The sequence below is a fragment of the Hemicordylus capensis genome, chromosome 3 (assembly GCF_027244095.1).
Source record: "Hemicordylus capensis ecotype Gifberg chromosome 3, rHemCap1.1.pri, whole genome shotgun sequence".
In the NCBI taxonomy this organism is placed as follows: domain Eukaryota; kingdom Metazoa; phylum Chordata; class Lepidosauria; order Squamata; family Cordylidae; genus Hemicordylus; species Hemicordylus capensis.
The window spans coordinates 266529974-266557561 of NC_069659.1; the positions used below are offsets into that span (position 1 = coordinate 266529974).

Genomic DNA, 27588 nt, shown 5'->3' on the forward strand with positions numbered 1-27588 from the left:
GTGGCAATTATTTTATATTTAGCAGGGGGAGAGCAACTGGCCCAATTTTGCCTCCTTCACAGCATGGCACTGGTGGTTGTTACTGGTTTCTGCTTTGTGTTTCTTTCCGATTGTGAGTCCTATGGGGATAGGGAACCATTGTATGTATGTATGTAAACCACTTTGAGAACTTTTGTTGATAAGCAGTATATATTGTTGAAGTAGGAGATACAAAAAGTCAGGAATTGACAAATGGGTGAGGGTCAGGTGAGTTGGCAGAAATCCAAGGAAGATAAAACTCCCAACTATACAAGATTCCATATGGGGAAAGTGCCCTGTGCCTGTTTTACTTAAGTAGCATTACTGGCAGGTGCAGTTCCTCCTGCCAATATAGTGCTATGGCACAGAAAGCCTTACAGACAATGGGCAACATTCAGACCAAGTTAATCTAAGTCTCATTGAAATGAATGAGACTTGAGTTAGTCATGACTCAGTTGTCTCATTAAAGTCAATGGTACTTAGTCATCACTCACTAGTCTGGATTTGTCCAACCAACTCCTCTTGCAGAATTTTAAAGGCACAGGAATACCAGTTCTGAATGGAACCTGGTAATCCTCTCCCCAGGGGCGGGGGGGGGGGGGGAATGGTATGTAAATTATTGTTTTCTGGATATTACATGAAAACATTACTGTAACACCCAAATGATCAAGCACAGGAAAGAGAAATTATGCAAGCACAATTGGTTGCTGGACTGCTGCTTTAAAAGAAGGTTTTGTTGTTGTTTTGCTTCACATGGTGACTGCCTGCTATGGTGAATGTAGAACTTGCTATGAGGCAGTGGTTCCAAATTGCAACAATAGAAAGGTGAGCCTGTGGCGGTTGTGGTGTGGCAGGTGTTCCACCAAATATGGCCCTGTATTATCCAAAATGGAAGGGTGCAACCAACACTCCACCCAGTTTGGTCTTTGGTTTGCCACCATGGCTTTTCCAAAATCAGCTTCAAAGGCACACCCACCAGTTATGTGGAGCTGCTTGTTGGAACTTGATCACCAAAAATACTCAAGAGAGATACATTCTGTAATGCTGAATCAGATAATCAAAGCATATCTTCAGTTTGCCCCAGCTTGCAAGTGTCAATCCAGGTAACTGGTCCAGGCACTCAAGTCAACAGACTGAGAACAGAGTCATTGTTTCTGACTAACAAAGAAGCTTCCACTTTATCTTTATAAAATCATAGGATTAATTCACTGCTTTGCCAACAAAACTCTGTATTATTGCATACAGTTCTCACCCTCTTTGAAATTTGACAAGGGCACATAAGCCAAGCATTATACATTCCATTTTCTCTTTAGGAGGAATGGTCAACTGATAAGAAAACTGGACCAGGCCCCTAGCAACCCGACCTACTTCTAATTACAGTGTGCTTAAATACTCCAGTTTCAACTGAAAATTGTTCTCAGCAGGTGTGAGAGAGGGAGCAGGAGATTTCACACTCACTTTGGGGATTTGGTTATAATTCCTATTTGCATATAATTCCCAAGCTACTAAGATCAGTAATGAGATGTGTATCTCATAGAAATTGTACTATAATTTCTTGATTGGAGAGTGGGCGGCCATTTCATGCTGACTGCAGAAAGGAAAAGAACTACCATCACTGCTTCTGGAGGAGATATTCTGGGAACCATAGTCATTCCTCAGATCACACACTCCAGTTGATGATCTCATACTGCTCAACCACACACGCTCAATGACTATGAAGCTATTACTGAATGATGATGCAAACTCATTTTCACAGCCACAGAGAGAGAGAGAGGGGTGGGGTGACATAGGCAAATATACTTCTGAAGTCAAGTGGCCCTTAGGACACAGGCACAGTCCAGTCAGGTTACATACCTTTATTGCTAGACATTTCTCTCAAAGGTTAATTCTTGTTGAGATGTGCCAAATCATAACCCCCAACTTACGTTGTAGAGGAAATATGAGGGGTGGGAAACCCGATATTGCAGTGTTGCTCAGGGCTGGTGTAAACAATACATTGTCTACACAGCAAGAGTGAGCTTGTCATGACATCATCTGCAAACATCCTAGTGTGTCACAAACAATATAGGGATGTACTGGAAGGGCTTTTGGACATCTGCAAATGACATCATGACAGTTGTGCTCTTGATGTGTCCTTTTTCTAATTGCCTGTGTAGGGAATGTATCATCTGCATGTACTGGCCCTCAGTTCTGTTTGGCTTCACCCTGTGTCACACCATCTCAGGACCATCACTTGTCCTTTGCATCTCCTGTTCCCAGTATCCACCAGTGCTCCAGATACAGCAACCATGCCTATTTCTTATGAAACATGTACTGTATAGCATTTGTAAAAAGGTGATGGGACCACTCATGCAATAATGGCAAATGGGAACAGCAAAGGAAGTGGTGAGGGCAATGGGATGGATACCAACAAAGACCTAGTATATGTGATAAGGCCTATAGGTCACTTTTAAGGAACAAGTCAGATTGAATCACAGTAGTGTCTGCTTTTCAAAGCCACCCGGAGAATTGCATTATCTCTACTGTGTGTAAAGATTCCAACCCAATGGGTTGTAGCAGGTAGTGAAAACTTGTCTAGGCCTGCCACATGAGGGACTCTCCTTTCCTCTTCCAAATACGCTAGGAGTTTTGGAAGAGATATGCAGGCCACTCTAGTGCTTGAACAGCCTCTGGATTTGCCTCTGAAGCAGCACATTCATGTGTTGCTTATAAATGAAGGGGAGGGGAGTTATAAGATATCCCAGAGCAGCATCATGGAAGTGGCCCAAATTATGAGAATCACAGTGCTTGCCAAAAGATGTCAACTGAAACACAGAGCAAATCAGAGAGGCTGAACAAAACAGCACAACTTAAAAATAGCTCAAGCTTGGTTCTGTCCACTCAAGCTTAAAATATTCTACAGGCTGCTTTGAAAGCATCAAAACATTTGGTGGGGGAGGAGGGAAAGCAGTTTTCCTGACTCCATTTCCTTTTTTAAAAAAATGAAGGAAAGTGTGCATTAATTAGCAAATGATCTTATCCACACTTTAGGCAAATCCAGTTATTTTTATTGGATCTTTTCCAGCACAAGAATTAGTTATTATCATAAGCAAAAATGCCTCTTAGTGGCATGCTTAGGCCACATATGCTAGGTGCAGGCAGCAACCTGAACCCAGCATCCACCTATATTAAATATTTGTTCTAAATTCATCTGCCAGAGAGCCTTTTACGACGTCACCATATCATGTTTTCTGGGGTTGCATTTGCATGGAAACTATTTTTATTGCCAAGAGTTAATACCACAGTGGTATAGCAAGACTTGCAATAAAACTACAACCTGGTAGCGAAGATGGCACTGATAAAAGCCATTATTTATCCTAGCAAATCTATGTTCACTCCAAGACCGGTGCCAGGAATTTGTGAGAGCATTAACCAGTACCCAGAACGAAAGATCAACTCTTCTGTTAATTATTTGCCATAAAAACAGAAATGACAATGTATCAATTTTTAATAGGCTTAATGAAGTCAAATTTAGCTTCTTAAAAAAAAAAAAAAACCACACACAGAATAGAAGTATTTGAGTGATAATGAGTGTAGTATAGACTTTCAGACGGCCATCTCAGATAACCCAGGACAAATTCTTTTAGTGTGACATTAAGAAAAAGAAGCTATGCTGGAAACAAAGCACAACAGCTCCTGTTTATTTCTTGCATGCTGGAAGCCACTATGTTCATCTTCCCTAAGTATTCCTGTTGCCTGATCTCAGCTGTGTGTCCTCTGCCAAAGTGGAATCTGCAGGAGGAACATGCCGCCCAAGAGCTCATACAAAAACTATATAGGGACACGGACATTATTGGAATGATTGTGCTAGTGCCCATGAAAGTCAAGTGTTTTGAATATGGCCTTGTTCATTCTCAAAGTGAAACTAAAAGAAATGACTCTGGTCTATGGAAGTTCACAGGCTTTTAGCTGTGAACCATTTGGTTTAACCTTTAGCTGTGAACCATGTGGCTTCCCCAGCCACAATTTGTAGCTGGGGAAGATGGGATTTGCCCATCCCTGCTATAAACAGCCTGCTACACTGCAGTTGAAGGAATGCTCCAAACCTCAGCCATCTGACCTTACATCTGACTCATGATTGGTTAAAGACTGGAAAGTTGTTTCCTTCAAGGGCTGATATGGTAGGTGACAGCAGCATCTCTGATGGTGCATCCCAGGATAGAAAAACAAATGTGTGTGATGTGTGTTGCTTCAGCTTTATATGCACAAACTCTGACTCCCAGGGCCACACACATTGCTTAGTCTCTTTGGTTTTTCAAAAACATATTCCCAAGCCCATGGCTGACAAGATAACATCCATGTGTGGACAGGGAAGCCCTTATTAATGGGGGAAATGGTGAAAAGAGTGTGTAACTTCTCCTACACTACCTATTTCCCCCTACACATTTACAAAGGCTACTGTCCCCCAACCAGATTTACTTTGGAGTCCAGCTATGGAGAAAATTGGATTTAAATGTTTGTGGGAGACATTTGCAAAGGAGTATTGGCCACCAAGCAGAAAGGTTGAACACCCACCCCACAACCTGTTGATTTTCTCCTGCAAATGCTCACTCCAAATGGCATAACTTGGAACGCCATGTAACAGCTAGGTAATTTTTATTCAGAAGATCTTTCCCTCTCACCTTGATTTGTTTTAACTTCCTCAAGCTTTGGTGACATAAAGAAAGTAGAGGATGGAAAAGATGTATGTTATACTGGAGTAGCTGCTTCTGTAAACAGACCCTTAGCAAGGGAGGCCTTGTAAATCAGTCTGTAGGTATCCCTGAAGCCTGAATGTATCTAATGAAGGCCTCAGATCATATGGGCTGTGCATAGTCTGAAACCAAAATTTCAGATGAAGTTTAAACCTTCATAAACTTCAACTTCAAGCACCTTTGTATCTCACTTGCACTTTAGTTTAAATCTGGTACAGCTGAAATGTTGATTTTTATCTCTAACTGAACAGAAAAGCCAGCGGCTTAGGTGTATTATTTCTGTATTTTTTTGTGTACCTGATAATAATTGTCCAGCTCTGAATACTTTCTATATCCCCTGCCAGACTATTCAGGGAAGTCAGGATGGACTACATATTAACTAGACAAATCATGGGCTAATTAGAAAGCATGTGTAAGAAGGCATTTCCTAAGCTGCAATAAAGTATTAAAAGAAATCTATTTTTAGAAATATATAATAATGGTTTGCTAATATAGTCAGTTTCCCAATTTATAAACCACACAGGTTCATCAGGTTTCTATAGTGTTGTTTTATTTCATTTCCCATTTAAAATATAGCACTGAAGTTCAACACATATAAATATCTCTATTATTTCTTAACACGCTTTCCAGGCATCAATACTTAAAGTGTCTAATAGTGAAAACCAATTTTCCTTAGGAGTGTCCTTTAAAAAAAAAGTATTTGTAATTCTGATGCAGTCGGGTAATGACTTTATAGAAGTCACTTCATTTGCCAGTATTGGCATTTTTCAGTGGAGTTGGTTTAGAAGCAATCCTTTTACAAGATATTCCTCAAACATGTCCTCTGAGCAGTATACAGAAGATAGGCTAAATGTATTGTATTGTTTTCCTTATGCTCCCCCCACACTTGCCCCACCTGAGTGTTTACAGTGTCCCAAGCTGCAATGTTGATTAAAAACCAATTGATGCAAAGCTCCTGAAATGCATGCAATTCATTTAACACACACTTTAACTTAGAGTCTGAGGACTTTAACTTTCATCTGTGGCTATGGTTCAGTCATGGTTTCAGATGTGTTTGTTTCTTTGGCAAGATTAGTAACTACTCCTTCCTTACATCCAGATTGATCTATTTTGATTGGCTCCTTGGCATTCTCATTACTTATATCCTTAGTAAGGTTTTGCAAAGTAGGATCAATATCCATTGTTTCCTGTGGCTGTGGTTTATTCTTCTCGGGTAAAGATTGCTGAAGTCTCTCCACTTGAACAGGCTCTGGGACATCTTCTGCTTTCTGTTCAAGTCTTTCCAATATATTCTGGACTTTTCTTACACCGTCTCTCCTGACTTGACGAACATCTGCACGCCCCTCGGGATCCACCGAGTCCAAGGCTAGCAACTCTTTGGTCAAATACTCTTCGATCATTAGATATTTTTTGTCATTTTTCTTCCCTTCAAAGGAATCAACAGCCTGCTCCAGTGATTGTACTCTGTTTAGAATAGCTTCTACTTTCAAGACGCCTGGGTGCTTCTGAGGTTCTTCCACTTCTGGAGTCTTCTGTGGTTCATGTTCTTGCAGGACAGCCCTTTGTTCATGTTCCTGTGGGACAGCCCTTTGTTCTAGAGGAGCAGCTTTAGCAGGGCAAGGAATTTTTTTCTCAACACTCTCTGCTGTGGTAGGTGGTTGCTGTGGAGGTGGCTTAGTATCTTTATCTGCATGAATGATTGGGATGGGGAAGTATGGAGCAGGAATCTCTGCTGTAGATGGGGCTGTCTTGCTCTCAAATTTGACCTCAGGTGGTAGGGTTGGTGGTGATCCCTGGGTTGGCATTTGTTGTTGAGAAGCCTGAAAGAGAAGAAAAAAACATGCTGATTGGTGCTGAATATGCCCCAAGAAAACAAGTACAGCAATTTCAGCTTTAAACATAGTTACAAAATGTAGTTCACAATTTCCAGATATGTGACCTTTCTTAGGTTGCTCAGTCTTAGGATATGGTGTGTTTTTACAGGGGCCCATAGCCATTTTTGCACATATGCAACATTATTTTTAATAGTTACCCAGGCAAGGAACAATACACAACTGAGAGAAAACCAAAACCAAAAAACACAAATGGGAAGCAGGAAATAATAAGTCTATAGATAACACTTTTTTTAAAAGTGAAAAACTACAATAAAGGAGTGATGAGATATTTATTTATTTATTTATTTTTACATTTATATCCCGCTTTTCCTCCAAGGAGCCCAGAGCGGTGTACTACATACTTGAGGTTCTCCTCACAACAACCCTGTGAAGTAGATTAGGCTGAGAGAGAAGTGACTGGCCCAGAGTCACCCAGCTAGTATCGTGGCTGAATGGGGAGTTGAACTCGGGTCTCCCCGGTCCTAGTCCAGCACCCTAACCACTACACCACACATGCTCTCTAGGCTAAGAATTCAAAAGGCTTGTTACTGAACTGGCTCAGCCAATTGGACATCAAGAGTTTGTTCACACGGGCAAGGAGGGCAGCGGGCAGGGGGAAGGCTTGTTCAACTCACCTCCTCCCCAGATGACTGAATCCATGTTGCTGGAAGTGCAGACCACACTCCCAGACAGTCCACATTGCGTGCCTGCAATGTGGAGCTCCAGAGGCTGGGACTACATGTCCCAGCCTCTGGAGATCCTACAATGCCCCGTGCAATACACTGGGGGATTCCCCCAGGAGACAGGTGCTCTAGGTGCCCATCCCTGTGTCTGCTGGGGCTAAGCTCCAGCAAACACATGATCTGGTAGCCCGGGTTAAGGGAGCGTTCACACCCTTAACCTTGGCTAGCAGCCAGGCTAGGCAGTGCTGGCCTGCCAGGATCAGGCCCAATCCCAGCAGTTCTCACACGCAGCCTCTAGCCTAGGTTAGGCTGTGTGTGGAATCAACTAAGCCTTGATAAAATGGCATCATCAATAATGCAGAAAACCCTAGGAGGTTCCTCCAACTGAGGGAAGATGGCTGTAAAATATTATCTGTATCACCACTTCTTCTGGACCCCCATCCCCATAGACAAGAGGGAATGCAAAGAGTCGAGTGAACAGAAGAGAAAAAGTGTCACGGTTACTGTAGTCATTGTAACAGAGCCCAGGTGGTCACTAGTTTCAGTTTTTTAAAAAACGGAGCTATAGTATTTCATATGTGATGAAGTCATTAGCTGGTTACGTGTGTCAATTAATGTATCAAAGCTTTCAGCGCTTTATTTTTTTAATGGTGCATTATTAAATACAACCAAAATGTTGTGCAGAACAATTGCTAATAGGCTTACTACTTACCTGAGGTCTGACTGGCTGTATTCTGATGGGAGTAGGAGACTGGGTTCTGGCTGGTGAACTTTCACGACTTGTGGAACCTCTCTGAGACATCCTGAATGGGGACTGCGCCTGTTGTGGCCTCTGATCCACATCATCAACCTGAATTTTGTGATACACTGGTTGGTGAGCTTGGCAATCACTCTGCTGGGCAGGGTAATGTGTCTTCTGTGCCTGATGATAGACTTGCGATGGTTGCCTTGGAACATTTCCCTCATGGATCACAGGGATAGGAATATATCCACGAGGAAGCTGGTGGCTTCCCGAGCCAGGCCTGCCTGATAGCTGAGGGGAAATGGTTGGCGATTCAGAAGGTGCAGGTGATGGAGGCTGCTGTGGGTGCAAAAAAGAGAATTGTTATAGGCTTTCTTTCCAAAGCATCAAAACTGTATTTAAAGCAACATTTGCAGTGGCTCATTATCATTTTTACATGGTTACTGCAATGGTGATGCCATTGACATATTGATCTCAAGGCAGTGGTCATGTGCAGTGTTCCCTGTAAAAGAGATTCCCAAATGTTGTTACCTACAACTCCAATAATCCCCAGCTGCAATGCCCTTTGGCTAGGAATATGGGTGTTGTAGTCAACAACATCTGGGAACTCCTGTTACAGGGAACACTGGTCATGCAGCACAGAGACTGGACACGGTTGCCTAATCTGACCTAGATGTTAGCACGGTCATGTCTTGAAACACCACTGACACTAACAGATCCTACTTGGGGTTGAAAAGCTAGCAAACAACAGGTCAAAGCACGTATACTTGGCAGCATGTTTTATTCTTAGGAAAGCTCCTTTGCTGTTGCAGATACAAAGCTTATCTATCTATCTATCTATCTAATTTGTATACTGCCCAAAATGCAAGCCTCTGGGCAGTTTACAACAAAACAATAAGAACAACAGATAAAAAGATTAAAACATTACAACAATTAAAATTTAAAACGCTAACCCTATTAAAAACACAATTAAAACAATATCTAATTAAAAGCCTGGGTGAACAAATGTATCTTCACTGCCTTTTAAAAAGTTGTAAGAGATGAGGAGGCTCTTATTTCAGCAGGAAGTGTGTTCCAAAGCCTTGGGGCAGCCATGGAGAAGGCCCGTCCCCGAGTAGCCACCAGACGAGCCGGTGGCAACTGCAGACGAATCTCTCCAGATGATCTCAATGGGCAGTGTGGTTCATAGCAAAGAAGATGTTCTCTTAAATACCCAGGGCCCCCATTGTTTAAGGCTTTATAGGTTATAACCAACACCTTTTATTTTGCCCGGAAACTTATCAGCAACCAGTGTAGCTCTTTTAAGATAGGAATGATATGGTCTCTCCAAGATGACCCAGGGACCAACCTGGCTGCCAGATTCTGGATCTGGACCAACTGCAGTTTTTGGACTACATACAAAGGCAGCTCCAGCTCCACATAAAGCGCATTGCAGTAGTCAAGTCTGGAGGTGACCAGCAGATGTACTACTGTTCTGAGGTAATTTATATCAAGAAATGGACGCAGCTGCCGTATCAGTCGAAGTTGATAAAAGGCACCTCTGGCCACTGCCTCAACCTGGCACAGCAGGGAGAGTTTTGTGTCCAAAAACAGCCCCAGACTACGTACCTATTCCTTCTGGGGAAGTGTGACCCCATCCAGAACTGGCAGATCTCCCGAGTTCTGACCCTAAGTACTTCCATCTTATCTGGATTCAGCCTCAGCCTGTTACCGCTCATCCAGCTCATCAATGCCTCCAGGCAGGCATTTAGGGAGGTTATGCCTTCTCCTGATTATGCTGACATGGAGATAAAGATTTGGGTATCATCAGCATACTGATAACACCCTGCACTAAATCTCCTGATGATCTCTCCTAGTGGTTTCATGTAGATGTTAAACAACATCGGAGACAATACAGAGCCCTGAGGGGTACCATACCTCAGAGTACTGAATGTACTAAAGGTATTCATATCAGTAACAAAGCCCTCCAACTGATGGCTATGCTGCTGTGGCCTTTTGGATCCAAATCAAGATAAAACAGTACATATGGGTATCATGTTGGAGATCTACTTAAATTTGGGATAAATAAAGCTTCAAATTCTTTGAGAGCTTTGTCCATTCCTACTTATGTAAAAAGTGCACACTGCAACCACCAAACTGGTCATATATTTGGTTTCTTCTTATGAAGAGCTTATTATGAGCAGTGAGGGCCCTTCATGATCAGTTCTGCTCTTGTTTACATTGCAAACTACAGCTTCACTACTATTTTTAATGTTAGAGCAAACTGTTTGTTTCCTACTGGCTAAATGCACTGCCAGTACACAGCAGACTTACAGCATCTACCCTGTTCTGCAGCCAGAGTTAGATGCATTGCCCCTAGTCATATCGCTCCGGTTTAAATAGGGTGTTGCACTGCTATTCCTCCTGCATTTACCATTTAGATGCAGCCAAGTTAGTCAGACATAACAAAAAGGCTATCAATAGCCATGGGCAGCCATGCAGACAAGCCCTGTGGATCATAACTCATTGGTGTCTAAATTAATAATGGTCATATCTAGGGGGAAATTTGCTATTTTTCTATAGCTTAAAACAAAAACAATATGTACAGGTCCACAGTAGAAAATCCCTTACAGTTCTATTTCAGAAATCAGGTTTCCTAGCTTGAAAGAGAAGAGGAAAACTTGATGTAGCATGTACAATCCTTCTTTTCTGATACAGACTTGCACTGTTTAATCTGCTTGATGGAGGCATGCCTGTACTTAGTTGATAGTTTTCAAATAATCTGGGAGCCTGTACACTGAGACAATCTGGTCATGTGTAAAATTCAGCTCATAATCCTTCCGTTTAGTCCAGCAACAATAATACTACCTAGTTCTCTCCAGAAACAACCATATCAAAGACACAGATATTAAAACATAGATCAAATTTGGCTCTATTGTTGGCAATAGTGAGGAATGTATCTCATTTTAAAAAATTAACAAGTATGCAAGAAAAGAACTAAACCTTGCATGTTTATATACATATATAACAAAAAACCCATGGACAATTACTTTTGATACTTGATGCTAAAAGCAAAAAACTGAATATACTTACTCCCATCTAACACACAAGTGAAGTGCATGTACAGAATATTTTAAGGGTACTGGAAGAAATGTCAATCATACTGCCACTATAACTCAGCTCTGTTCTATCATTTATATCCTAATCCTACAAAGCATTCCTTGGTAGTTATTTTTAACAGTGTGTGTGTGTGTGTGTGTGTGTGGCAGCTCTCGCAGGAGTTCGCAAGTAGAAGCACCGTGGTGATTGGGCAGTGGAGATTCCATAAGCAGATAGGGAGTAGGAACCTGTGAGAGCAGAAACATCATGGTGATTGGCAGTGGGGATTCCATATGCAGATAGGGAGGAGGAGCCTGTGATGCAACTGTTACAGGTCAGATGATGTTCTTGATTATAGAGGAGAGGAATGAATAGATATAGATATAGATATGGGATAGTGGGCAGGGGTCTGTGAAGAGAGGGGTTGTGAGGGAGGAAAGAGCCCCTTCTGGAAAAGGCAGCTACCTTTGTGTGAATTATTAGATGAGAAAACAAGTTGAACAAAATCTGTTAACTCAGGAAAGGAGGGAGAGAGCGAAAGAAAGAGAAAGAGAGAAAATGAGAAGGAAGGAGAAGAAAGACAGAGGAGAAGTGAAGGAGAAAGAATGAGAGAAAAGTGGGGGAAGAGAGAAAGAAGGAAGGGCGAGGGATGGGGAACGAGTGGCCATGGTGGCACCTACTGGCAGCAAGGAAAGGCCCAGTCAAGCACTGCTGTGGAGGGAGGCAGGGAGGCAAGGGACGGGCCCAGGGCCTGTCAGAGGCCTGAGGGGAACGAGTGGCCCTGGCGGAGGCAGCAGCGAGGAAGGGTCCGGTCAACCGCTGCTGCTGCTCCTGTGGGGAGGAGCAGGAGCGCGGCTTGGGTGGGGAGGTCTCTAGGTATAGGGGGCTGCAGTCACAAGCAAGGGGGTGATGGGGATGGAAGCAACCGGATGGAGCAGGAGTGTGACTCAGGTGAGGGTGGAGGGGGTCTGCGGCAGGGGGTGAGGGGAGCAATCAAGTACTAGCGTGCAGATGTTCTGCACAGGTTAAGAGAGTTTTACTGCTAGTCTGTATGTGAATCCGTACAAAAGTATCCAAAACTAAGAGAATAATATAAGGGGGGGAATCACCTAAATCAACCCCTGCTAACTGGGCAGAGAGGCACCTTTTACCGTGGTGATCTTCTTTATTTAGTAGGGGGAGAGTAACTGGCTCTATCCACCCCCAGCACAGTACTTCCAGTGACTGTTGCTGGTGTGTGTCTTATGTTTCTTTTTAATATGTGAGCCCTTTGGGGACAGGGAGCCATCTTATTTGTTTTATTTCTCTTTGTAAACCGCCCTGAGCCATTTTTGGAAGGGCGGTATAGAAATCAAATAAATAAATAAATAAATAAATAAAACCATAAGTTGATACAGTGAGAGAAACAAATGATTTAAGTTGATTCCACCCCCCACCCCCCATGTAGGGATTCTAGAAATGCAGAAAATAGAAACCACATTCCATAAAACCTACCCAAGTGGCAATGAAATAAACACAAGTTCTCAGGTTTTATTAACCTAGTCCCTTTTTGGATGGTAGAGTCACATGTCCATCTGCTAGACTAAACTATTTTTTTTTACAGGTAATAATTGAAGAGGAGACCTTTATAACTAAATAATAGGCTGTCTTCCTCAATAATATATCACAGCAATTCTGTCAGCTTACCTCAGATCCATGTGAGGAGGATACTTGGGCTGGTGCAGCTGCTGTTGCCTGTCCACATTGTTTATCTGTTTGGGCAGCTTCTGAGAGTCCCCTAGCAGGTGATTGTGGACGGGCAAAACTTCCCCTCAGAGGTGATGGGGACCGCATTGTATTAGGAATGGTTTCTGCCTTGACTCGCTGCATGCCAGGCTGGTAGCCAGAATAATATGAGTACTGCTGCCTGTTATCTGCACCTTCATGTATGACTGGAATGGGGATGTAACCGGCACGAAGTTTTGGGTATCCCATGTTTCCTTCTCTGACTTGGGACTGCTTTGGACTATTTCGAGATGGACCATTTGCTGATGACTGAATTTCCTAAACAAATAAAAATCAAGGTACAGGTTTAGAATTTGGAATCTATACAATTCTGAACAAGCAGCTGGCAAGCTCACTCATCTATACACCAGAAAATAACACACCATATCTTATGTTCCTATTTGAACTCCTTTGCCTAAACAACCAATCACATTCTAACATGAAGGATATCTACAACTACTGTTGCAATACAGTTAAATATATTCCGAGGAAATGTTGACCCTGTTGGTCAGAAAGACAAAATATTTCACCGTGTCTCAAATAGATTCCCTTTCAGGACAAGCATTTTTAACCATAATTGTGAAGTAACAGTAAGACTGTCATTTGCATGTTTTGACTATATTGTTAATAGTGTGCTGTTATAGATATAGATATAGATATATATCTATTTCTATTATTTATAACCCACCTTTTCTCTTGTCATTCCAAGGTGGCTATTTTACCTATAATTTGTATTTTTTTAACCTCATTAATACAGTACCATAACTATCAATGTATCTTAATGAGGGACTGCCCTCTTCCTTCAGTTTTTTAAATCACCAGACTAGACGGAAGCCAAATGATAAATTGGTTAGCATTTCTAAACTCTCTCCCTCACCTTAGGTTTGCTTTAACTAAGCATGTTCAGAATTTGCACCTGCTCATTTCAGTAATCTGCAGAAAGAGCTGTGGCAGCCTTTACCCTTTAGGGTGAATTGACTTTTTGGGAAGCGTAGATCAATGTGTTACTCTAGTAAGTGCCTTAATCATGTCCCCATAGAGAATGGCAAGTCATGAAGGAGCAAATAGATTGATTGCACTTCTCCATAATAAAACTAATACTACTATGCTACTTAAAAACTTATAAACACACAGCAGCACAGTCAGAAGACAATATCAGTTATTGCTATTCTCATTGCTATTTACTGCTATGGTAGATCCATTTGTAATGCTATTGATGGTACACTACAAATGGATCTACCTACTGTCAAGCATGTTTATGAGCTGCAATAATTTGAGACTGAAAGTGTGGAGGGAAAAGGGTAAAGAATGAGTAGGAAGATCAAAAGGAAAACCTTTGAGAGAGAAGGGAAGATAAAGGTTTGCAAGCTTAAGTATGCTTGTAATAGGATACTACACAGGATGGAAGCAGAACTTTGTTCAAGAGATTCCCCACCCCCACCCCTCAGACCTCTAATGAAGTTCTTCCTGCAGCGGGCTTTCTATTTTGGGATCATATTCTAGATGAATCTCCTAGTGAGATCAGATAACAAGCACTTCTGTCACTCACAAGATAAATATCACTGAACAAGGGCCAAACTACAGGTGATCACAGTTAAACACGGTTAGACACATGCATTTGCTTTTGTTACCATAGTGTGTACAGTGGGTATGGTGGGATACCTCAGTTTAAACCAATGGATTTGAATCATCCCCCTTGCAGTCTGCCCTCCAAGGTCATTTCCCCCTCCCCCAGCCAGCTCCAGCCTGGAAGCAAGCCCAGCTGGGAGAAAGGTGGCCAACAGGGAGGTGGCTGCAGGAAAACCCAGTGGCAGGTGGAAGGAGGTCCCCCCCCCACCGTGCATTTCTGTTGTGCTTTAACATTTAGGAGCCAGAGTGCTCTCTGCTCCGTTTGGGGGTGGGTGTGGGTGGGAAAGTAGACTTGATGCTCACCCCCAGCAGTGTCTGCTTTATGAAGCGGGATAGATCCCTGCCCTGCTTGCTCACTCCTCCTGATTGCGTCTTTCTGGCTCAAGCACTTACTTAGTGGACAGATGTGACCAAGAAGCAGGGTGAGCAAGCAAGACAGTGTGGGCTGCTGCCTCTCCTTCCTAGTCATACCCATCCATTGCCTGGCTTACACACCACATTTAAATTTCTAGGCATCATGGAAGGCTCGCGCCTGGGAAATGTTGAGCCCTGGTTTACAGTCACAGGTGGGTCTCGGATCCTTTACGTTATTTGTTCAGTGTATTTCAAAATGGGTCTCCAGTTTATCCTTAAGTGAAGGCTTCTATAAGAGGTCTATAATCCTGAGTACAGATGCCAAAAAATTAGAATAATTAGAATAAAAAGAGGTACATGAAAGTTAGAACAGACTTGCAAGTAATTCCACAGAAGTTACTATCAGCCTTCTTGCCTATGTCTGATATCTGTGGCACACCAACATTTTGAAAAGTAAGAAGAGCTGCTCTTTTTCAACTGACAAAACCTTCCTTGCCTAGTCATAATTTGGAAGCAATTTCTACTTGCCACAGGCTACTAGGCAAGGCCTATTCACAAGCATGAGTAGCAGAACATTTCACTGTCGTTGCTATAAAGATTTTTTTCAAACCAATACTCTTTGAAAATACTGTTAGTACTATAAAAAGTACTACCAATATTAAAATGTTTCACCATGCTTATTCTTATAATACTGAGGTAGCCATCCTCCATTGTAGACGGGAGCTATCTTTGTAGCCTTCTTTGTAGATGGGAAAATCAAGGCTGAGGATTAGTAATTTATTTCAACTCGTTCAGCAAGTTTGGTACCTGACTTCCAGATTTAAGCTCATTAGCCCTCTTCAGATATTATAAAAAGGGAGGGCACTATACGCAAGTACCACATCCCAAGAGTGTGTACTGATGTCTCGCCTCCCCACTGTCCACCACAATTACGTCATTTGCCTGTAGAGACAATCACTATACTTGTGGTCTGATCTTTCCTGCGATTAGGAATGCAGTGGCACCATAGTGTTCCAGTTGTGGGGAAAATCTGACCATGAATGCAACAGTGAGAGGCCAGGGCTTCAGAGCCCGCTCTTGGGACACTTGTACTGTACTCGTGTACAGTGTCCCCAGTTTTTATAACATCTGAAGAGAACTATTCTCTTCAACTAGTTCTCACTGGAGAAGCATATCTATAACCAAACATTTCCTTTCCAATGCAGGCCAAAAAGCTGGATTCATTTCCAGAAAATATGTATGGCTGCAGAATACAAAGTAAACAGAAACAAATAAAATTGATACTACCAGGACCATAAAGATCTGATTCTGAACTCACTTTCCATAGTACAAAATTATCTTCTATATATTTAATTCTCGTAAACGTAACTGTCGCTAATCCCATGTGTGGCAGCTCTCACGAGAGTTTGCAAGCAGTTGCCTGGATAGCGAAGGGGACAGGATGGGGAGAAAATAGCGGGGAGCAGGAGGTAGTGGCAGGCTAGCCCGGCAGCCAGGAGGAAGAGGAGGAGGCAGTGGTGGGTCGGCCCAGCCACCGGGAGGAGGAGGAGGAGGAGGAGGAGGAGGAGGCAGGCCGACCCAACTGCCGGGAGGAGGAGGCAGCTGCCTGGAGTGGGCGGGCCAGCTTTCTGGCCAGCCCACCAGCCTATGGCGGATTAATGTAGAAAACGGGCCCCACGTTTTTGAGGGCCCTGCACGCCCAGCTTCCAACTGGGAATTAAAGTTAAAACTTTACCTCTTTTATTTGGTCCATGTTAGATAAAATATCCCTTTTCTGCTAAATGTGCCTTTTAAGAGGAGGCCCAGCACAGCATTTGTCCAGTGGCTGTTGCTGGTGCCTACCACACTTTTCTTTTTAGAGTATGGGTCCTTTGGAGACAGAGAATCATCTATCCACTCTTTATTTTTCTGTGTAAACCTCCTGAGAATTTTGATTGAAAAACGGTATATAAATGTTCACTGCTGTTGTAGTAAGGGTGAGTTTGTGGCTTGGTCTCCCATACTCCAAAATACAGCAAATGAAAAAACTGAATTACTTTACTATGCAAGTAAATAATTTATGTTTTAATATTTATGTGCTTTTTAAAAAATTTAGGGCCCCTTTATAACATATGCTACAGGCCCCTCACTATCTTAATCCGGCCCTGCTGCCAGCCAAAAAGTGCTGGCGGGGTGCGGGGAGAGAAGTGGGTGGGCGAAGAACAAGCAGGTCGGCTGGCCAGAAAGCCCGGCGCACCAACGGGGGCGGGGTGGTGAGAAACAGGCAGCAGTGGGTGGGCCGGGCGGAGGCGCAGATGCTCTGTGCCTGACCCAGCTAGTTATTTTTAAATACGTTCAATTGTAGACAACAGCATGACTCTCTCTTCAGTTTAACATTAATGTGGCATGTACCTATTATAGACTACAGATGGAACAAACCCAAAAATTGGATTCTGGATGGCTGAGACGGTCAAATACTAACAAACTGAATGAAGAGGATTCCAAGGATTTACTACATCAGGGGATACAAACCAAAGAGCTTCCACATACTTCTTTCTTACCAAAGGATACACCCGTTTGGATGTTACTTACCTATGTGTCATTCACACAATGAGACTGGGAGTGGGCCTTGAGCTCCCTCAGTTCCTGCTTTCTTTTATCACCACTAAGGAGGCTTGGGAGATCTCAAAATTATCTGAATGCAGGGATTTTTACCAGGCTCTTCACCCTGCAGCCCTCCACAACCCATTCAATCTTGCTTTAGAGGGTGCCTTAACCTTCAAGATTTCTGAGGGTAAACTGGGATCATCGTACTGAGGAGAGGGTCACTTCATAGCTTTCGTCTCCATGCACTCTTTTAGATACAAGCCATTATAAGTTTAGGCTTAACTTTAGTATATCTGTATTATATTTAGATTCCATTTTATTAAATCCAAGTTATTTTTTAAAAAATACACTATTGTAATAATCCTCTCTTCCCATTTTTTAAAAAAATCCATTTATATTCACTGTAGTCAGAAGCAAGGCAGTCCTTGGAAAAGTCTTCTTTCCCATCAGGGATTCATTTAGTATTTTCTCTTTCTTTCTCACGCCCCCCCCCCCCGCCATTGCATTACCCATGGCAATGAAAAAAAGTATGTTTTTCTTGAAATCTAACTCTCTCTTTTTTCAGACTTCTGTGTATGAACTCAAAAGACACAAAAAATGTAATACTGTATAGTCAGACCAACCAGCAGTAGGCAAAGCAGAAGTTAATTGCTTATGCTAAGTTTTCACTTAGGGTAAAATTTTATTGCACAGTTAAATACTGGAAAGAGGGTTTATCATGGAAATGCTGACACTACCCTTGAAGGAACAGCAAGAACTTGTACTCTGGTCATGATATTTTATTTTATTTTATTTTATTTTATTTTATTTTATTTTATTTTATTTTATTTTATATTTTATTTTATTTTATATTTTATTTATTTATTTATTTATTTATTTATTTATACAGTCAGACAGGTGTTATTGACGTGTTTGTTTTATCCAGACATCGAGTCCTTCCCAAGGACCTGGGATGACTGAATTTTATTGTCAGTGTTGTTGCTGTTGTTATAGATATCGTCGCAGAATATAGGCTGTTCCCAGTAAAGTTGCTTTTTGTAATTGGCTGATGGTGATTTCTGTGGCCCCTATGGTGTTGAGGTGCTCTTCAAGGTCTTTTGGAACTGCACCCAGGGCGTCAATTACCACTGGGATTATTTTGGTCTTTTTCTGCCACAGCCTTTCAATTTCTTTGTATTTGGTGATTTTTTCTATTTCTTTTTCTTCTATTCTGCTATCCCCTGGTATTGCTATGTCGATTATTTTGACTTGTTTTTCTTTCTTCTCAACTACAGTTATATCTGGTGTATTGTGTGGCAGATGTTTGTCTGTTTGTAGTCAGAAGTCCCATAATATTTTTACATCTTCATTTTCTTCAACTTTTTCAATTTTATGGTCCCACCAATCTTTGGCTACAGGTAGCTTGTATTTTTTGCAGATGTTCCAGTGTATCATCCCTGCTACCTTGTCATGCCTTTGTTTGTAGTCAGTCTGTGCAATCTTTTTACAATAGCTGATTAGGTGGTCCACTGTTTCATCTGCTTCTTGACAAAGGCGGCACTTGCCGTTTGTTGTTGACTTTTTGACTTTAGCTCTTATTGCATTTGTTCTTAGTGCCTGTTCTTGCGCAGCCAGTATTAAACCCTCTGTTTCTTTCTTCAAGTTGCATTCTTAAGCCATTGCCAGCTCTTGGTGATGTCTGATTTTCCACTTATATTGTGCAAATATTGACCATGCAGGGGCTTATTTTTCCATTTTTCTGCTCGGTTCTTGACTTGTTCTTTCTTGTAGGCCTGCTTTGTTTCATTGGTGTTGAATAGTTTTGTGTTATTGACCATTTGAAGTGCATCTTCTTCACTGTCCTTGATATATTCTTCAAGGCCTCTTTTCTCCTCCTCTGCTGTTTGATGGACTTGCAGCATTCCTCTTCCACCTGAGCTGCGAGGGAGGTATAGTCTATCTACATCACTGTGGGGGTGCAGAGCATGATTGATGGTCATGATTTTCCTGGTCTTACGATCTAGCGTCCCTAGTTCTGCCTGGGTCCAGTCTATTATTCCTGCAGTGCATCAGATAACAGGTATAGCCCAGGTGTTTATGGCTTGTATGGTGTTCCCGCCATTGAGTTTGGACTTGAGAATTTTTCTAACTCTCCTGATGTATTCACTTTCAATTTTTCTTTTAACTTCAGTGTGTGCAATGTTATCAGCCTGGAGAATGCCCATGTATTTGTAATGTTCTTTCTCTTCCAGGTTCTTGATGTTGCTTCCATTGGGCAGTTCTATTCCTTCTGTTTTTGTTATTTTCCCTCTGTTCATTATTAATGCAGCACACTTGTCTAGTCCAAACTCCATTGCTATATCGCTACTGAATAATACGGACAGTGTTTAGCAGTGATTCGATTTCTGACTGGGATTTTCTATACAACTTCAGATCGTCCATGTACAGCAGACGGTTTATTTTACTTGATGTTTTAGATGTTTGGTATCCGAGGCCTGTTTTGTTTAGTATTTGTGAAAGTGGGGTCATGGCGATTACAAACAGAGGGGATAGTGAGTCCCCTTGGAAAATGCCTCTTCTAATGCTAACCTGTCCAAGTGCCTTGCCATTGATTGTTAACTGTGTACTCCACATGCTCATTTCTTTTTAAATAAATATCTGAATGTTTTTGCTGACACCAGTGGTTTCTAAACATTTTAGTATCCATGTGTGAGGCAATGAATCGAAGGCTTTCTTGTAGTCAATCCATGCAACACTTAGATTTGTTTTTCTTCTCTTGCAGTTTTCTAAAATCATTTTGTCAATCAGCAGCTGGTCTTTTGTGCCTCTGGTGTTCAGGCAATTTCCTTTCTGATCAACTGGAAGCTGTTTGTTGGTTAATAAGTGTTGCATCACTTCATCTGCTATTATTCCAGTTAAACCACCCTGAGCCTTTTGGAAGGGTGGTATAAAAGTTTTAGTAATAAATAATAAATAATAATTTGAACAGGGTTGGCAGGCAGGTTATCGGTCTATAATTACTTGGAACTGCACCTTTTGCTGGGTCTTTCATGATGAGATGAGTTTTCCCAGTTGTTAGCCATTGTTCAATATCACCTCCTTGCAAAATGTGAATGAACTGTTTTGATAGTTGTTTGTTAGGTGTTTGTTAGGTGTTTAAGCCAAAAGCCATGCAGTTCATCATCGCCTGGTGCAGTCCAATTTTTAATTTTCTTTGCTCTTTCACTTATTAATTCTGGTGTTATTATTAGATCTTGCATTTGTTGGTTACATTTTTTGACTTCTTTCATCCAGCCTGCTTTTTTATTATAATCTATTGGATTGTCCCATAATTTTCCCCAGAATTGCACTGTTTCTTCTTTATCTGGTGTTCCTACATTTCTTGCAGTTTCTCCTTCTATGCTTTGGTAGAAACGTCTCTGATTCAACTGGAATTGGAGATTCTGCCTGTGTTGTGTAATTCTGGCTTCGTATCTGCTAATCTTCTTTGGCACTGCTTTTATTTGCTGCTTTATTATTTCCAGGACTTCTCTAATTTTCCTTGAATCTAGGTGGTATTTTTGGATCAGATACTGTTTGGTGTTTTCATTCTTCAGCTTCTCGTCTTTCATATCTTTCAATTTACTAGCATCTGACCTAAGCCTGGAGATTTTATTTTCTAATCTTCCATTTAGGTGATGTACTACTTTCTTTTTTGACAGGTCCACTGATCTTATATCCGAGCTCTTGTGTTGTTATTGTTGCTGCACTGTACATTAGTTGGTTTGTTTCTTGCAAATTATTAGTTGTTATTTCTGCAAGTGCAGCACTGACATCTTTTAATGCCTGAGCAAGTTGTTTTTTGGCAACTGTTTATTTATTATTATTATTATTATTATTATTAAAGCTGCTCATTTTTACATGCAGCCCACAGAGAGCCTGTTATTCAAACTTAGTCCCTACAGTCCTATTTTTCTTATTACTCTGGCATGGGGGGATGGGAGAGTAAATTTCTGATCACAAATCCCGTGATAATAAATTGGATAAACATTAAAGTCAATTTTCCATACTTGCTTCAAGTGTAAAGTCTGGTTGGTAGACTTGTGGGTTTTCTGATCCAAACAGTAAATGAAATGAAATAGAATAAAATTAATGGGAGGGGGGATAAAAAAGGCTGGATAATTATAGAATGGTCAAGGTACAAAGAGCCACTTATTTATTGAGCAGCCCACAAAGCCCGTTTCTGGTCTTCATTTAGCAGAGCAACATTTAAGACTCTCTTTGCAAGCAGTAGTCCTAGATCCACATTATGTGTTTTTTTAAAATACAAAAGCTAAAAATATAAGAATTGTACATATAGTACTTTAGTATGGCAAAGAAAACTATAGTTTGAGCTGCGTGGAGTGATATAGCAGCCCTGTAGATTAGGGCTGTGTCAGAGCAGGTGAAATTTTGAGAAGTTTCTGTTCAAACCAAACTTAGACAAAGAAGGAAAAGCCATGAATACTTGAGCAAGAACTGCCATAGTGATAAACGTGGAGGTTACAGGTTGCCTCTAAAACAAAAATCAAATAACTTCAACATCCAACAATGTGTCATCACACTTTTCCAGTGACACCCATGCATCTGGAATGTAGCACAGAAGGATACTGCTACTTCCTGCAGTGAAGAGGATATTGGACTGGATGGCCTACAAGACCCCTCCATTTAACTCTATGATTCTATTATTCCCCTTGTATTATGACACAAATCTTAAGATTTATCCCTTTTTATGGGTGGCAAATTCCCATGATTAATTAAGCCATAAATACATGAATTTGTAGTTTGCACTGGGGAACTAAGGACTACACTATTTCTGAGTACCTTTAATTCTTATGCAGTGATATAAGCTTAAATACATTTGATGGACTGGTAAGTATTCACTTATAGGCTATGTGTGAATACTTACCAATCCATGGAGGATTTCAAACCTCTAACATGTTTATAATCATCAAAACAAAAGTTTTTCTCTCACACATGCACACCAGAACCAGGGGTCATCCCATGAAACTGATTGCCAGGAAATTTAGGACTGGCAAAAGGAAATACTTTTTCACACAGTGCATAATTAATTGATGGAATTCTCTGCCACGAGATGTGGTGATGGCCACTAGCTTGAATGGCTTTAAAAGGGACTTAGATGGAGATGCCATGCCCCTCAGAATCCCAGATTGCACCCGGATTTTAAGCACCTCACCCAGATTGCTCAGCCCACCCAGATTTCAGATTTCATTAAAAGAAAAAGACAAAAAGAAAGAAAAGCTGTAGCCCTTGCAGAAGCAGAGTTATGGAGCAAAACATGCAGTCACTATTCTGCTCAAAAATCATTTAAAACCCAATTTACATAATATGCCAATTAGGCACCTGGATTTGGAAAGCCAGAATATGGCAACTCTAGGCTTAGACAAATTCATGGAAAACAGCACTATCAATGGCTACTAGTCTCGATGGCTATAGGCTTCCTCCAGGCTCAGGAGCAGGATGCTTCTGAATACCAGTTGCAAGGCAGCAAAAGCAAGGAGCTATTCGCACATGGCTTCATGCTGCAGGGTAAATTTTGAGCAGAGCCACTTCGAATTACACTCGTGACTTTGAGAGAAGCAGCCCTTCCCCTCTGCTCTCTGGTTTTGTTTTGGTGCAAGTTCACATCATATGCCTCTGTGTTTTCTCCTTTTAGCCAATGGTGGGGGTGAGATTTCTAAAGAGCTATACCTGCATTTCTAAAGAGAGTATCCCTCTTATCATGCTAATGATTCTATGTCATTCCTCTTTTTTGGGGGGAAAAATAGCTTAAAACCAACATTTAAAAACCCCAGAAATATATTGAGATAACCTAGAATTCACAAGACAAAGCCTGGTTAGTGTGTGGAGTGCTTCCAAGGATCTCGAAGGGACTTTGGGGTAAGTTTGGCTGGTTTGTGAACACACACACACACACACACTCTCTTTCGAAGGAGATTCGGGGTAACAGACCTGTCTGTAAAACCTCCAGAAGAAAGGGCATGCCTTCACCTCTTGCCTGTTGGCTTCCCTATGGGAAGCAGAATGCTGCACTAAATGGACTTTGAACCTGACTCGGTCAGGTTGTTCTTATTAACAATCTATTGTAACTAAGCTGTAAGCAGCAGCACAAGAATGCCAAACTATGGAGCCTGACTCTGCTTTATCTCACCAATGCTGTGATGGGAAGGAAATAATTTTGTGTGTACATGCAGACACCCTGTGAACAGTTCCCTAAAATGTAAGTACCAATGTAAGTGCCAGAAATAGGGTTCCAGAAACATTGTCAACCAATAGGGCTTTTCCTCCTAGCTCATTAAACAGCTGGGTATAGCTGCTGCAGTGGCGTAAGAAGGGCATAGGTGACCCATGTTCTCACAGGCAGCCCCCCGCCCAGGGGGGTTGTACTCCCTGACCTTTCTCCCTCATTTGTGTACTCCCTCATCCATGTGCAGAATGAGTTTTGTTCTGGGCAGTAGTATCAAGGCAGTATGTGTGCACGTGCATTGAGAGTGGGGCCTTCCTGATTCAACCTGAGCGGGATCTAACATTAACTGAGTGAACATCAAAAAACTTGAGAGTGTGCGCACATGCACACCTTAGAGGGAACTCTGGAGGGCAGTTCACATGATCAAGAGAAGGGTAGAAGAAACCTCCTACCCTAGTTCAGAAGCTGTCCTAATATAGTTAGTCTGTCAGTTAAAAACAAGGTTGGAGGCACCGCCTGTGATCAAGTGTTAAGCAGCAGCTGGGTCGGAGGGCTTTTCGATCTACTTCATTCAGCGGATGAGTAGAGATGCTGGGTAGGAGGGAGCCCTCTGATCCAGTTGCTGCTTAATACATGATCACAGATGGCACCTCCATCCTTGTTTTTGATTGACAGATGATCAGATATCAGCAGATAGCAGCATGTACTGCTCCTGAACAAGAGTAGGAGGCTTTTCCTACCCTATTCTTGATCATGTGAACAGCCCTAGGGTTGCGTAAAGGTAATCCTGCTGCTTATTCTTCTGTCTTGTACTGTTTTTATTTTCCAAACCATTTAGGTTGGATATCTAAGAGGGTGGGCGGTGGGGGCGAGATAGAGACTTCATCCTACATTCTTCACTTTATCTCCTGCCTCTATTTACTTTGCTTTTCCCATTGCAAAATGGCTGGAGAAAGCAAAAGGGCAGATATATACAAAAGAGGGCACAAGGAACATCTCTCTTACTCACATTTCTTTGGCTTCTCCTCCTCTTCCCTACACAGACCTTTGCCTTTCCAAGCCAAGAAAAATAGCACAGAATAGCAAAAAGGGAGAGGGAGACAGAAAACTGTGCGAAGATATCCCCACAGATCGTTTTTCCACCCTCTCTCCTTTTGCCTCTGTGCATTTACATCTGTGCCTCTCTCACAACCCCTCCCTACCCTTGCCCCACATAACAGGGAGGAATGCGAAGTTATTGCCTCCACTTGCAGTGACCTGCTGGTGAGATTAGTTGCAAACCAGGGCAATACATGCTGGAGAACAGCGAATGCAGGAAGACTTGATGGAGGAGAATTACAGGAATCTTCTTGTTAAAGAGGGTAGGGCTGCAACTGCAAAGACGTCAATACAATAAACAAAGGTGTAGCGGCACAAATTGTGCAACTGGGAAAAAAAATTTTCATCCTTCCCATTTCCTATACGTGACTTCTCAGGAAGAAAGCACAGTCAGAAGTGAAAAAAGTCTCTGAGTCTCACTTGCCACATATGCAAAGTCCCTTCAACAACAACACAGAAGGCAAAGAAGACACCCTTCACACAACTGCAGGTCTCTCCACGTTAGAGGAAGCAAGTGGTTATCTTGCAGTAGACTGTATAAGCATTTCTCCACAGAAATGGGAGAAGTTATTTCCCTTGGTGAGACCATTTCTGGCTCAACTCTCGTGCACTCCTTATGTAGACAGACACCCTGATGTAAGCATTGTATCCTGAAATTTACAGCAGTGCTGCAACAGTGCAATGGTATGTCAGTGTCATAATATTTAGTTTGAGAGCATGTGCATGAGAAAGAAGAGCAGCACTGACAGCAACTTGTGCATACAAGAGGAATGTGAGGGTATTCTGCATCAGCATCTCTCTGCTGCAGGTTTTCACTTCTTTCGGGACATTTGCTGTTTGTCAATTTACCTTATGAGGTGATCCTCACAACCACAGGAAAGCGGGCTAAGGCAGCCTAGCCCACTTTCCTGCACTCGTGTGCTGCAACAGGAGCCGTGCGGCTCCCGGCAGCAAACCGCAGGAAATATCCCCACCCTTAAACAAGGTTAGCGGAGCAAGCGCTGCTCCATCAACCCCGTTTAGCTGTTCATGAGTCGCCATGGCATGGCTCTGTGCCGCACCATCTCACTAGTAGACCACCGACCGGGAGGCTACAACAAGCCTCCTGGCATGGGGGTCTCCCCAGCATGCCCCGTGGGACTTCCAGGGGCCAGGTGGCCCCCGATCCCCACCACCCCTACCAGCGCTGTGACGGAGCCGGTAGTCATGTGGGCGGCTAATCCGGCTGCCCAGGGCTTGGCGCTGGATCGTCTGCGGGGAGAGATGGTCAAGCCCACTCTCCCCACAGAAGCCCTGCAGGCTCTACACATGGATCATGTGTAGAGCCTCTTTATTACATATTTATCCCATCTTTCTTCCAAGGAACTCAGGGTGGTGCACATGCTCCTCTACATTTCATCCTCCCAACCAAGGATAAAAAAGTAGCTCTATAAAAGTAGGATAGGCTGAAAGAGAATGAATGACTCAAGGTCACCCAGTGAGCTTCAACAGTGAGTGGGGATTTGCTTCTGTCTCTTGGAATTCTGGAGGGACTGTGTGGTCATAACTAGGATGAGGACAATTGGGTCACAATTTATTGCCCATTTGAGTTTCATGCTGAAAAAGGAGAGGTCATGAACAGGATAAGCACAGACTGCACAAGCTATTCAGGCAAACCTTTTACAAAAAGCAGCTGGTGCAAACATACTTTGAATGTCAGAGGGCTTCTGCACTGTCCCTTCCCAAAGCCCCATCAGCCTCTTGACACATGTTTGTCTCATTCCAATGCCTCATGCTCTAGACATGTACAATTTTCCTGGCTAGTATTTTGTTTGTATAAACAAATGGATCAGATAAATAGAATAGCAAAAGAGGGAGGAAATGAAGAAGTACAACTCCCAGTTGACTCAGCAGCAGGTGTAAGTAAGAAGTAGCTAGCAGTAGTTAATCACCTTTTGGGAGGGATATGTTTGGTCTTTTCTCATCCAACACACTTACTGCTTGCATAAACTGAATCCTGCAGTCATGAGTGCTTGCCAAGAATACTTCAAGAAAACCAAACTGACTCAGTCATTTTAGTTCATGATATTCTATTATCTCAATGTGCCCATCATGTATTGTATTTAGGCAACCATCTAGTTTTTGCATCTTAATCAATGCTAGAGTTATATTTAACGCTTTATACATATGCAAATTAAGTGGGCTTTGTGATGGTTTCCTGAACTAGGGCCAGTATGCTGTCAAGAAAGGAACAGAACCCAGTGCATTTCAGAAAGCTCATTAATTCAGTGGTTCACTCCATATTCCATCACCTGCTTAATTACATTTTAATAATAAAAAATACATCATTTTTTGTGCACAGAGATATATAATCATCACTGGCAAAAGCTTTCCCAACTCTCCAAAGCATATGAATGCATTTATCCTGCATGTCTATAAACTGAAGCTGGACTCAAAAGACCCCATCTGAAGGTGATGAAATAAACACATTATAAAGAGAACTTGCATCACTGCTTCATCCCACCAGACCTAAAAGAAAGATACCTTAAAAAGAGGTGTACAAAGAATATTTCCTTACAGAAGAGGCGGCGGCAAAGGGAGACATGCGTGTTGTAACAAGCTATTTGTTTGTACTGTATGACTGTGCCTCAAAGGCAGAACAGTGGACCCATCTATTATTTTAATGTTCACTGGGCCATAAGGATCTCACAATGCCACAATTCAAAAATAAATAAGAAGTGATCTTTTCTCAGAAACTATGCAAGCATAGTCATCTGAAATTTGTATGGATCATGGTCCCACTAGAACTGCTGAAGGGAGAGGATAATAAAAGTCCCCTGCTGCT

The 27588-nt window shown here is 42.1% G+C and overlaps 1 protein-coding gene and 1 long non-coding RNA gene across 4 annotated transcripts in view; one reads left to right on the top strand and one right to left on the bottom strand.

Annotated features, from left to right (window-relative positions):
• Nucleotides 1–5279: 5279 nt before the first annotated feature.
• The window catches only part of BAG3 (BAG cochaperone 3), a 32558-nt gene continuing 10249 nt past the window's right edge, over nucleotides 5280–27588 (bottom strand). For 2 of the 3 annotated variants that reach the window (XM_053305792.1, XM_053305790.1), the window contains exons 2-4: nucleotides 12815–13171; nucleotides 8021–8389; nucleotides 5280–6571 (exon numbers count right to left, since the gene is read on the bottom strand). In XM_053305792.1, the coding sequence (XP_053161767.1) occupies nucleotides 5777–6571; nucleotides 8021–8389; nucleotides 12815–13102 (1452 nt within the window). In that variant the 5' untranslated portion in view covers nucleotides 13103–13171 and the 3' untranslated portion in view covers nucleotides 5280–5776. The remainder of the gene's footprint in view (nucleotides 6572–8020; nucleotides 8390–12814; nucleotides 13172–27588) is intronic. The other variant, XM_053305791.1, reaches the window with a different exon arrangement.
• On the top strand, nucleotides 11505–13664 carry LOC128349467 (uncharacterized). Its single transcript, XR_008318824.1, has 2 exons — nucleotides 11505–12079; nucleotides 12732–13664. It is a non-coding gene; the product is annotated as an uncharacterized LOC128349467 (long non-coding RNA).